Source organism: Vigna umbellata, chromosome 3, assembly GCF_029865625.1.
Source record: "Vigna umbellata cultivar VRB3 chromosome 3, Vumbellata_1.0, whole genome shotgun sequence".
Taxonomy (NCBI): domain Eukaryota; kingdom Viridiplantae; phylum Streptophyta; class Magnoliopsida; order Fabales; family Fabaceae; genus Vigna; species Vigna umbellata.
In genome coordinates, this window is record NC_142167.1 from 9,924,400 (window position 1) to 9,935,189 (window position 10,790).

At 32.5% G+C, this 10,790-nt stretch overlaps 1 protein-coding gene across 9 annotated transcripts; it reads right to left on the reverse strand.

Moving 5' to 3' along the window:
• Positions 1–6,219: 6,219 nt before the first annotated feature.
• Positions 6,220–10,475, reverse strand: LOC124839002 (E3 ubiquitin-protein ligase RGLG4-like). 9 transcript variants are annotated; one of them, XM_088111137.1, is made up of 12 exons: positions 10,247–10,475; positions 10,021–10,110; positions 9,822–9,925; positions 9,325–9,346; positions 9,138–9,208; positions 8,572–8,688; positions 8,361–8,490; positions 8,148–8,245; positions 7,422–7,551; positions 7,264–7,320; positions 6,537–6,632; positions 6,220–6,462 (listed from the first exon to the last, which is right to left on the reverse strand). In XM_088111137.1, exons 8-12 carry the CDS (start codon positions 8,174–8,176, stop codon positions 6,373–6,375), a joined length of 402 nt encoding a protein of 133 aa, XP_087967263.1. In that variant the 5' UTR covers positions 8,177–8,245; positions 8,361–8,490; positions 8,572–8,688; positions 9,138–9,208; positions 9,325–9,346; positions 9,822–9,925; positions 10,021–10,110; positions 10,247–10,475; the 3' UTR covers positions 6,220–6,372. The 9 variants fall into 9 exon arrangements, with proteins under 9 accessions (XP_087967263.1, XP_087967264.1, XP_087967261.1 ...); XM_088111138.1 differs by having other exon boundaries at positions 8,602–8,688; positions 9,138–9,346; XM_088111135.1 differs by having other exon boundaries at positions 9,138–9,346.
• Between the last annotated feature and the right edge of the window lie 315 nt (positions 10,476–10,790).

Below are 10,790 nucleotides of genomic sequence, written 5' to 3' on the forward strand. Positions count from 1 at the left end.
AAATATAAATCAATCCAATGTACAAAGTTAAACTAATAATAATGTACAAAAGCATAAAACAACTTAGAAGCATAAAGTTAGAATTTACTATATCCTAATATCTACTACATACTATTATATAATTGAATTACATATTTAGTTAGTGCTTTCCTCACGAGTTTAAGTGTCTTCTCTGGACATCGTTTCATATACATGCGCTTGGGCAAAAGCTTCTGCACCAACATCGTGGATCATGTCTTCTAAATTGTCTTCTTCCAGTCGATCTTCTATATCCATAGTGAAATCATATACATTTCCAGCTTGAAAGTTTATCAACTATCGAGAATGTCCGCGTATAAAACCTCACCACAAAAATACAATATCTAGACAAAAACAAACAATACATTAATTAGTTTCATGATTTCTAACCTTAAAGTTTATGTGTTGAGATTTGTAATTTTAGATATATAATTAAATTACTTAATTTGTCTTCTATTTAAATATTTTAAATTATTTAAAAATGCTTTACATGATATTTTATACCCGTACATATATAAATGCTTTAAATTATTTAAAAATGCTTTAAATATTTTAGTACCGGGATTTTGTTCTTATATATATTAACACATGAAAAGAATTAAAACCACCTAGTTTCGAAAACCACGTCTTGACTTTTATCCTCTTTTGACCCACATTGACTATTTCTCAGGTTTTTCAATATTTTATAATATTCTTTAAATCTTTAATTATGCTTTAATTTTCTGAAATTTTGGATAACATTGAATTTGGTTCCAAATTAGAAAAGAAGTTTACTTTTCTCTCTCACGTCCCTAGGTTTCGAAGAAGATAAACGAAAAAAAAAAACCCTCGCGTTTGGTGAATGAAAACAGGATCTCCCCTTTCCCCTCTCAAATTTCACTTTCGGCTTTGAGTAAGGAAATTTTGTTCAAGCAGCAGTTCTATTTCTTTGATTAAATAATCAGATTAACGGATATATTTTTTTCCCAGTTCTATTTCTATATCACATAATCAGATTGACGGATATATTTTCCCTAGAGCTAGAAATGCAAAAGACAGAGCAAAAGTTATCTTTTAATCAATCCAAGGTAAATTACTGAATTAGCTCCTAAATGGTAAGTCTCGAATATGTTCTCGCTAATACAAAATCAATAGCTATACTTGTCATGTTCTCCTTCACAACCCCTTACATTTCCACCATTAACATTGAAAGTCCAAGATCCAACATGGTCAACTTTCTCTAGCTTCAATTTCAATGTCAGAAAAGAACATTAAAAGAATTAAACAACTACAATACAGTAATAGAACAACAAATAAGTCATCCAACATTGTAGATACTCATTTGTTTGGCTAAATCAATAATCACTAGATATCTTTGACATGTTTTCCTTTCATACCCGTTTAAATTTCCACTGTTATACTAAAAGTCCAAGATTCAATATACCCAGTTTTAGCTTCAATTCCAATAACAGCAAACAACATATAAAAATAAACAATTAAGATATTGTCATAGAACAGCTAATAACTTTACACTCATCAAACATTAGCGCACTGCAGACACTTATTTCAGTCAAAATGCCAAAGATGCAATTGTGCATGCATATCTACATGGGAATGAGTCAAAAAGACTAAAATTTAAATTTGAAAAAAGAATTCACATTTTTAAATGACTGTAAGGCCACACCAAACTTAGAGTATCCGAACACTAATAGGTGGGTTTCAGATACAAAATTAGAAGCATTATACAGAACATAAAATAAACTTAGTTTAGACTAAGTATCAGTTATAGGAACTGCTGAATGAAGACAATGCCCAAGAGAGGAGAAACAAATGAGGTCGTACCAGGGATACTGCATGTTTTCAAAATACTTACCTCGAAGAAGAAGAAGCTGCCGCAAAGAGAAAGATGAACGGCGTGGAGGAAGCGGCCAAGGCAAGTGGTGCAGCGGGAGCGGAGCAGTGGGGACGGTGCAGCAGGGGCGGTGCGGCGGGGCTGGTGCAACGATGGCGTCGACGAGTCAAATGGAGGCACCAACACGACACCAACGGAGGCAGAGGCACCAATGCAGGACGCACCTTGGACCACTGGTGAGAGAAAAGCTTCGCTGCGACGGAGAATGTTGCGCCAGGGAAGAAGAGCTGCAGAGGTTGCGCTTTCAAAACTTGCGAGGAAGAGGATCCCTTTCGAAAACTGCGAGGAAGAAGACTTTCGTATGGTAAAATTTTTAACCTATCTAAGACAATACAACCTCGGTTCATCATCTACCCGAGGCAGTAAAGCTCCTATATGCCTCGTTTCTTACCATTACCCGATGCCTATTCCCCCCAAAAAAGAAAAATCTGAAATGACTATAGGCCTCGGTTCCACCAGCACCCAAAGTAGTAACAACTTTCGAAACCGGTTCCGAGCCAACCGAAGCAGTAGGTTTGAAAAAAAAATAATTTTAACGTACAACAATCAAGCATGTCGGAAGATACTGATCACCCATATGCCTCGGTTCTGAATGAACCGAAACTGTAGATCATGTTCAGAATCCTGTCAGGCAAAAAGGTCCGTTTTGGAGGGAAATTTTACGGTGTTAGGCATCGATTTATATTTTAACCGAGGCAGAAACGATTTTTCAATCCGGTTCTGGGAGAACCGAGGCATATATGCCACCGCGTTAATATAGGTTTGGGTTTCTCTTGAACCGAAATCTGTTGTGCAAGTTTAAATGTTGTTTTTTTACTAGTGAAGTTTGAGTTGAAGCCCTACATTGTGTAGAAATGGGTAAGTTGAGCAACATATATGTAAGAAAGATTAACTAATCTGATTGCTTTAATGCTTTAACATATATTAGGAAGTGGATCTGTAGGTCATTTTCATTTATATGTTGCTCAACTTACTTATTTTTACATAACAAAGGGCTACGACATACTTGAACTTCAACAATCTCTCAAGTGTGAACTCCTTCAACATTGTAAACTATCTCTTGAGTGGAAGCTCTGGTTCAGATGGTGTTATTTTAGAGTATGCAGAATTCAGTACCTTAAATCACATATAGAATCTGATAATAATTAGCCTACAAAATATCTACGTATATGATATTAGGTTAAACTTTTACACCAATTTAATTACAAAATGATCCTGGTATTTTTGTATGCTGTTTTACTTAGCGTATTTGGTGGTCAACATTATTTTTTTGTTACATGCAGTGTTACTAATGTCTATAAGGTTCTGAAGGCAAGGAATGGAAGCATGCCACTTGTACTGGAAATGGTAATATATTTTTTCCATATGATGATGTTCTTCTAAGATCTGGATGCTTTATTAATGTGTTTGTTCTTGGGCAGCTTTACCCGTTTGTTGTACTTGTGGGAGGAGTTCTTATTTGGTATAAACTCAACTCAAGATGCATCAAATTTTTACCCAGTTTGTTTGAACATATGCACATTATTCCATTATTCTTTACTTCTTATAAACACTTGGGTGATTTTTGATGTAGGGATTATTTGTCACCATCAGACATCATGGGGAGATATCCACATTTAGTTGTTATTGGGACAGGACTTACTTTTGGATACCTTATGGTATGGCAGTTGTATTTAAATTTGAAAAATGGTTGGCTTTTCTTCTTGTTATTTTCAATTTTTATAGCAGCATTCAGACTTTTTTATGCCCTGTTTGAAAGATTATTATAATATATTCTTCCAAATAGACTGAATCCACTGCAAATAAATTTGCATCGAACCGGTAGGGACCTATCACATTTGGAAGATCATTATAATATATTCCAGTATATATTATAATAGAGAGAACTCGGTCTATTATCTTTCATTGTCATATAACAAGCAACAAAATCCTTCACTAGAGATGAAACTTACAGTTGGTTCGAAAAAAGCAGCTGTATATATTGTGATGACTTAACAATATATTCTTTGCTTGTAATTTACATAGTATCTTCATATCATGTTGTATCATCCTTCATTTTGCAATGTACATAAATATGGAAAATCTCTAAAGATGCGTTAGTGGTATATAATATCTACTGTCCCTCATTGCTAGGATGTGGATGGACTAATAGAAGAGGTTCAAGAAGCTAGAATAATCAAACTGTTACATAAGCCAAGCAAGGTGAATTGCTTTCTTCTTCCTCAAGGTGAATTGTGATAGTTAAACTGTGTATATATGTGTTCAATCTCTAAAAGTTTAAAAAAAAATGTCAAACACCAAATGTACTGCTTCAGATGTCAGGCTTAATATATGTTTCCACTAACATACAATTTAATGCACTATTCCATAGGGAGTTTTTCCCAATCTTAAATTAAGAGCATGTTTTCATAATGAAATGCATAGATGCAAGATTGGTTCACAGAAAATACTATTTCAATTATCATTATGGTGATGGACCCACCTTAGAGTTGAGTGAAATTTCGTGCATGGTGTGTACAGATTCAATGGTGAAGATTTGTTGAGAAGGCTTAGAGGGAAGAGTATTTTGTTTGTGGGGGACTCCTTGAGTTTGAATTAATGGCAATCATTCACTTGCATGCTTCACACGGCTGTGCCACGTGCCAAGTGCACTTAAATCAGAACTGGGGTCTATCCACCTTCACTTTCCTAGTTAGAGACCACTCTCATTAATTAACTTTTTATTCTCTATATCTATTCATAATCCTTTTCATGCTTTAAACCAATCTTTTTATGGTTGATTAGTAATATGATAATGTTACTTCCCCTTTTCTCTTGGTGTCTATTGATACTGATACTGTCCTCGTTCTACTGTTTTGTTTTATTACTCTAACCCTCTTGCATATATAGAATCAACATTCGGTACTTTTTTATAGTTTTATTTCTACCTCCAATTTAAAGGTCTAATGGAAGTGAAAAAGTGGGTGATAAGAGCCTTGTTCGAGCTATTGACATGACTGCATTTGAGCTTGATCTACTAGAAGAATATGATTCACACTTTAAGAAGCTGAGTCTAGGTGATAAATTGCTTATCAAATTCTCCATATGATTAATTGTTAGAAAGACAAGTTATTGAATTATAGACAATGTAATTGTTAATTTTTTAAGTTGGATTACAAACAATGTAATTTTCTATTTCTATGTATAACCGTTTCAAGTTATTAATTATTTAGATTGTATTATAGAATTGAATTTTATACTGGTTTAAATATGAATAATAGCACATACAAAGCAAATATTCAAAAACAAAATGTCACTTTTATACCTGTTAAAGCACAACAACAATAAAAAGTCTTATTTTTCATACCTGTTATAATAACGGTATGTATAAAAGTAAGATTCTTTTATACCTATTGTGGACCTATCAAGTATAAAAATGAATCTTTTCCTGATGCTTTTTTATACCTACTCCAAGAATGACAGGTATGAATACCAACTTTTATACCTGTTATGGATAGAATCTGTGTCAAAAGGTGAACTTTTTACACTGGTTCAAGAACCAATGTGAAAAAAAAAACTTTTTATACCCCCTACTTTTATACCTACTCGGAAACAAATATAAAAACCTTTTTTAACAGGTATAAAAAACCTTTTTTGCACTAGTGCATCACCAAGCAACGAAGTTTTGAATAACTCTTGCTGCAAAAATGGATTGGGACCAAAGGCCAATTAAGTGGGGACCTAAGGCTAATGTTTTGCACAACAAGGTCAATACAACTCATGACATCAATTATTTACTGAAAAAATAATTTGTTTTAAAAAATTAATGGACATACAAGTCATGTTAAGGCAATGATGGCCATATTCATGTCCATAATCCATTAATTTCAATCAGGTTGCTTTATCATGAACAAAACATTAGACCAAAATCAAAAAATGACCTTCAAAAATAAAAAATAAACCTCCAATACTCACTAGTACAAAAATGGTTTTTTATACCTATTAAAAAAGGCTTTTTAAACCTATTTTGGAGTAGGTATAGAAAGTTTACAATTTTTTATACCTAATATTAAATTGGTGTAGAAAATTTTACTTTTTATACCTGTGTTGTGCATAATAGGTATAAAAGTCTTATATTTAGTTAGAGAAAATTTTTCTTTTTATATCTAATGGTGCTATAATAGGTGTAAAAAACAAAACTTTTTATACCTGCTGTGGCTTTGACTGGTGTAAAAAGTGATGTTTTTTTTTTAATATTTTATTTGTATGTACTACTATCCATATCAAGACCTGCATAAGATTCAATCACAGAATACAGTTTAAATAATCAATAACAAGTAAAATAATCAATATTGTTTTCATTAACACATCAAAATGTAATATTTACTTAACAAAATTCCTAACTATATTTACCTAACATAGTTTCTTAACATATTACACATAAAATAGTTCCTAAACTCAAAATGTAATATTGAAACATCCAATCATTTACAAATGGTTAAAAAAAATGTAGCCCACTGCTCCCGAACATCCTTTATGACATGTTGTTCCATTGGAGACGAGTCATCAAATATCTACACAATGAATAGTTTGAGTAAAGTTATAATATTAATGGCTTAAAATCTTAGTTATAAAATGTTCACGTTACCAATTTCCATGAGTCAACGACATTTGCAGATATAATTTTCTGCATGTGCCTCATGACATAATATCCGCACTCAAAGCTTCCCGGTTGACGTGAGCACTACAAGTTAAATTATGATTCTCAAATGGAAACAAGTTGAACTACTCCAAGCAAGTACAAAGAGTCTTTAGCTAATCAAATTAGAGTCATTCTAAGTAATTGTTCCAGGGGATTGATTGACTCAAATCTGAAACATGCATTTTTTTCTTTTTGTGTTAAGATGAAACAATATTAAATACTCTAAGTATGTTCTTTAAATACATTTAACTCAAGGTAAAAAAAATACTTTTTCCATTAATAAAAAATATTATTATTCATTCATATCCATAATAGTCGGTTTTACAAAACAATTAAACGAATTATTAATTTTTTAATCTGTAATGTGATTTTAAAGGAGTTATTCCTTGTATATATTTTAGTTTTTTATATTTCAGCATCACAATTAAAAGTTTCTTCCTTCCTATTATTTACATGAAGGATAAAATTATAAAGATCATATTATTTTGAAACTAAAAGAAATTTACAAAACAGATATTCAAGCATCTTCTACCTGCAACAATAAATAAAGATTACACTGTAACGTCAATTAGTTAACTTGTATCCACAATCCTTGCAAGTTTGTTTTTCTAAAATATTGTATAAATAATAATAATAATAATAATAATAATAAATAAGAATAATGATAACTCACCATGTGACCACACCCGAAGGCCAAGTCTCTTGGATTGGTCAAACAAACAGGACAAACCTGTAGAACAGAAGATAGAACACCAAATCAATCGTAAAGAACTTCAAAGTTGATAGAACTTCAATTGTAATGTTTATGTATTTAAGGTTATTAAAACATACTAATTGGTTGTTGTCATCAATGGAGGAAGGTGGTGCAGTGGTGGGAAGACGAGCTAATGATGGTGCAAGCCTAGAATATGGTAGAGGAGGAGCTTTTGGAACTATTCTCTTTGCTCTTCCTGTCACATGTCTATTTTCCAAAACCACAAAAAATAATCAAACATAACATATTCAAACAAAAACTGTATATTCGTAAAATAAGGTAATATGATACAACAAAGGGAAATTCTGCTTTAATAATTAAATCATTAATTAATTTGAATTATTTGAAAAGAATTAAAGGAATCTTTTATTTTAAAAGTTTATAATTATATTTCTAAATTAATTTTAACTAAACTGGAGAAATCAGAAATTTAATTAAATTTGAGAACTTTTTATCTAAACTCTTATATTGTAAACTATAAAAGATGACAAAGAGGAAGTTTTAAGAAGGCCTGGACTTCAATATTACTATGATGTTTAGTTTTATACTTTCTTTTAAAATAAAAAGATCTTTTGAACATTATAATTGAAGACCGTAGCAGAGAAAAGAAAGTGTACCCAAAATATAATATACATATCTCTAATCCTCGCTTTATTTATTAATTATTAAAATAGATCTCAATAATTATAAATAACATAAGTTATATTTTACTTTTTCTTCTTCTTCTAATTATTGGGTCTGGCATAAGTAGGAAGGAAAGTTATATCGACAAAATAAAGAAGAGCAAAATGAGGTATGCTTACCTCCATGGCAATTCATTGAATTTGGTCATATGACACAAGAACAACTCTCTTCAGTGAGGAAGGCAATGCAGATACTAGATTCTTCACTCCAACCCAATCTTCAATTTAAAAACTTAGTCAAAATTAAAATAAAAATATCCATAAGTGCATGAAGAGTAGATGAAGATTATGTTTTAGGCAACTTTCAGTAAAAGGCATCAGTATTATGCTTACATTTTCCACTCTTGAATCTTCAGATAACTAATCTTTTATTGCATTCTAGTTATGACATCAAATGCTGCAGTAAATCAATGCTTTAAGGAAATGCTATTGTTCCTGTGCAGCAAATCACGTGTGTGACACCCTAAAAATAAAGTAAATAAAAATAAGAAAAGCAAAAGAAACAAAGTTAGTGCCAACAGATGCATATATATGACATACTAACCTGGTGATGAAGATTTTCAGTCTTGTCTACCAGAAAGTTAGTGCCAGGAAGTTTTCCTAGAGTTTCTGTGCTTGGTCGAATTGAGATGAGAATGATCTTTGAAAAAGATATAACCACCTACAGATGAAGAAACAAAGTAATCAGTATACAAGATTATTTACTTCAGGATCAGCAGACAATCCAGCAGTGTCCCATCCATAGTCCCCTGGGAATTCTCCAGTCAAATAAGAGGGAGTCTGAGCCGAAAAGGGTCCCAAGTATTTCACTCTGTCTGGACCATACCGCAATTCATTTCCCTGCTCACTCATCAACACAGATAACACTACATATAAGTCACACAACACAACCCAAAAAAACTAAAACCATTGAAGCATGGATCCAGCAGAAAACAAAATCTGATTGCATACACGCTACTGCCCTCACGTCCATCAGAATTTCTTTCCTAAGTTAGTTTCCCAAACCAGAATAAGAAGCTATCAATACTACAATCAGATTTCAAATAAGATTAAAGAGTTATAATTAGTCCATTACTGTAAAAAGGATTGAATGAAAAAGGACATGTTTACCTATTAAAGAGTTTCGCATTGATGTATTGAAAAATTTGATTAAATAGCTTTTGAACTAGAACAGTAGGGACCTGGGGCAAAACATAAAATCAGTTTGCTCTATAACATTAAAAAGGACTTGGAAAGAAACCAAAGCAATTGCTGACAGCTCTGCAAATGTTGCACATATAATTATTGGGTGGAAGACCTTTTTCAAGCTTGATGGCAATCTGAAAACAAAGGGATAAGAAAAGGCATAATTATAGTTAGTTCTAATAAAATGCAAATACAATGTTGCATGACAATATAACATTTTTGCTCCATCTAAATGAGCCATCAAAGCAATTAGCCATAGAGGTTGCTAATGCCGTGAAGAATCAAGCCAAAGAACTTGAGTAGGCATTATCTTTCTATAATAGGTACCAATAGTATAATTAAGGATAAGCTGGCACAATTTCTCTTTCTATATAAATGCATTTATACACGTAACGTATAATGTATGATTCAATTTTTTTTATCTTCTTATCTGATTCTTTTGCAGAAATGTAACAAGAATGAGGCAGAGATAGTGACTCTAAATATCCAAGGACTAAATTGAATGTTGAGTACTGTATGAGTTGCTAGGGTGATATATATATATATATATATATATATATATATATATATATATATATATATATATATATATATATCATGCAAAGATACCCTTGTCTCCAAGTTTGCGAGGAGGTTGCTGCTGGAAGCAAATCACAACTGCAGACTAATTGTCTCCACTATTTCTCTTTAAAGCCTTATCAACCAAGTCCTTACTGCACAAGGTTCGGTCATTATGGTTCTGGAGCATATGTCAAGCGAAATCCACTGCAATTTGCCTCCTATATCCAGTAATATAATCAACACTTACCGCAAATGCTATCTGAAAATATGCTTCAGGAAATGAAGATGAGCCACGGTGCTCATCAAGCTGGAAGCGCAAATTTTTGGCATCCACCACCTAGCTGAGAAGAAACTCGATCAAAAAGAGGCCATGCTTCACAAGCCATGATTTTATATACCAAGGAAATAATAACATCTATCATTATATAAGTGGAACCCTAATCACCCAAACATAACAAAAGAGAGGAATTAACCTTCTAGAGGAGGCGCGGTCCAAGAGCACAAGGGTTTTGACGAGCAGATCGGAAAAGAGTCGCGGATTGGCGGTTTTGAACTCTGCCATCAACGCCATCAATGCGAAGGAGCTTGCGGAGGAGAAGAAGACGCCAGAGAGAACTAAGAGAAGAGAAGATGTGAAGCAAAGATGAAGAAATGCAGAACCGAAGAGGAAAAAAGAAGAAGATGCGCGCAGTGAATTGTGAATAGAAGGGGTGGCTAGAATATTAAATATTCCACACCGGTTCTAAGTAAAATAGGTGTAAAAATTATTTTTTACACTCTGAGAATATCCGGTGTAAAATTATTTATTATTATTACAATTTTGCCATTATATTATTTTTTATACCTATTTTTAGAGTAACTGGTGTAAAAAAGTTCTCTTTATTTACTATTTTGCCACCATATTATTTTTTATATCTGATAAATTTGAACAGGTATAAATAGACGCTATAAAAAGTCTATTTTGCACTAGTGACTCCTTAGGGACCAATGTTCAAATAATTGGAGACTTAGGTGTAT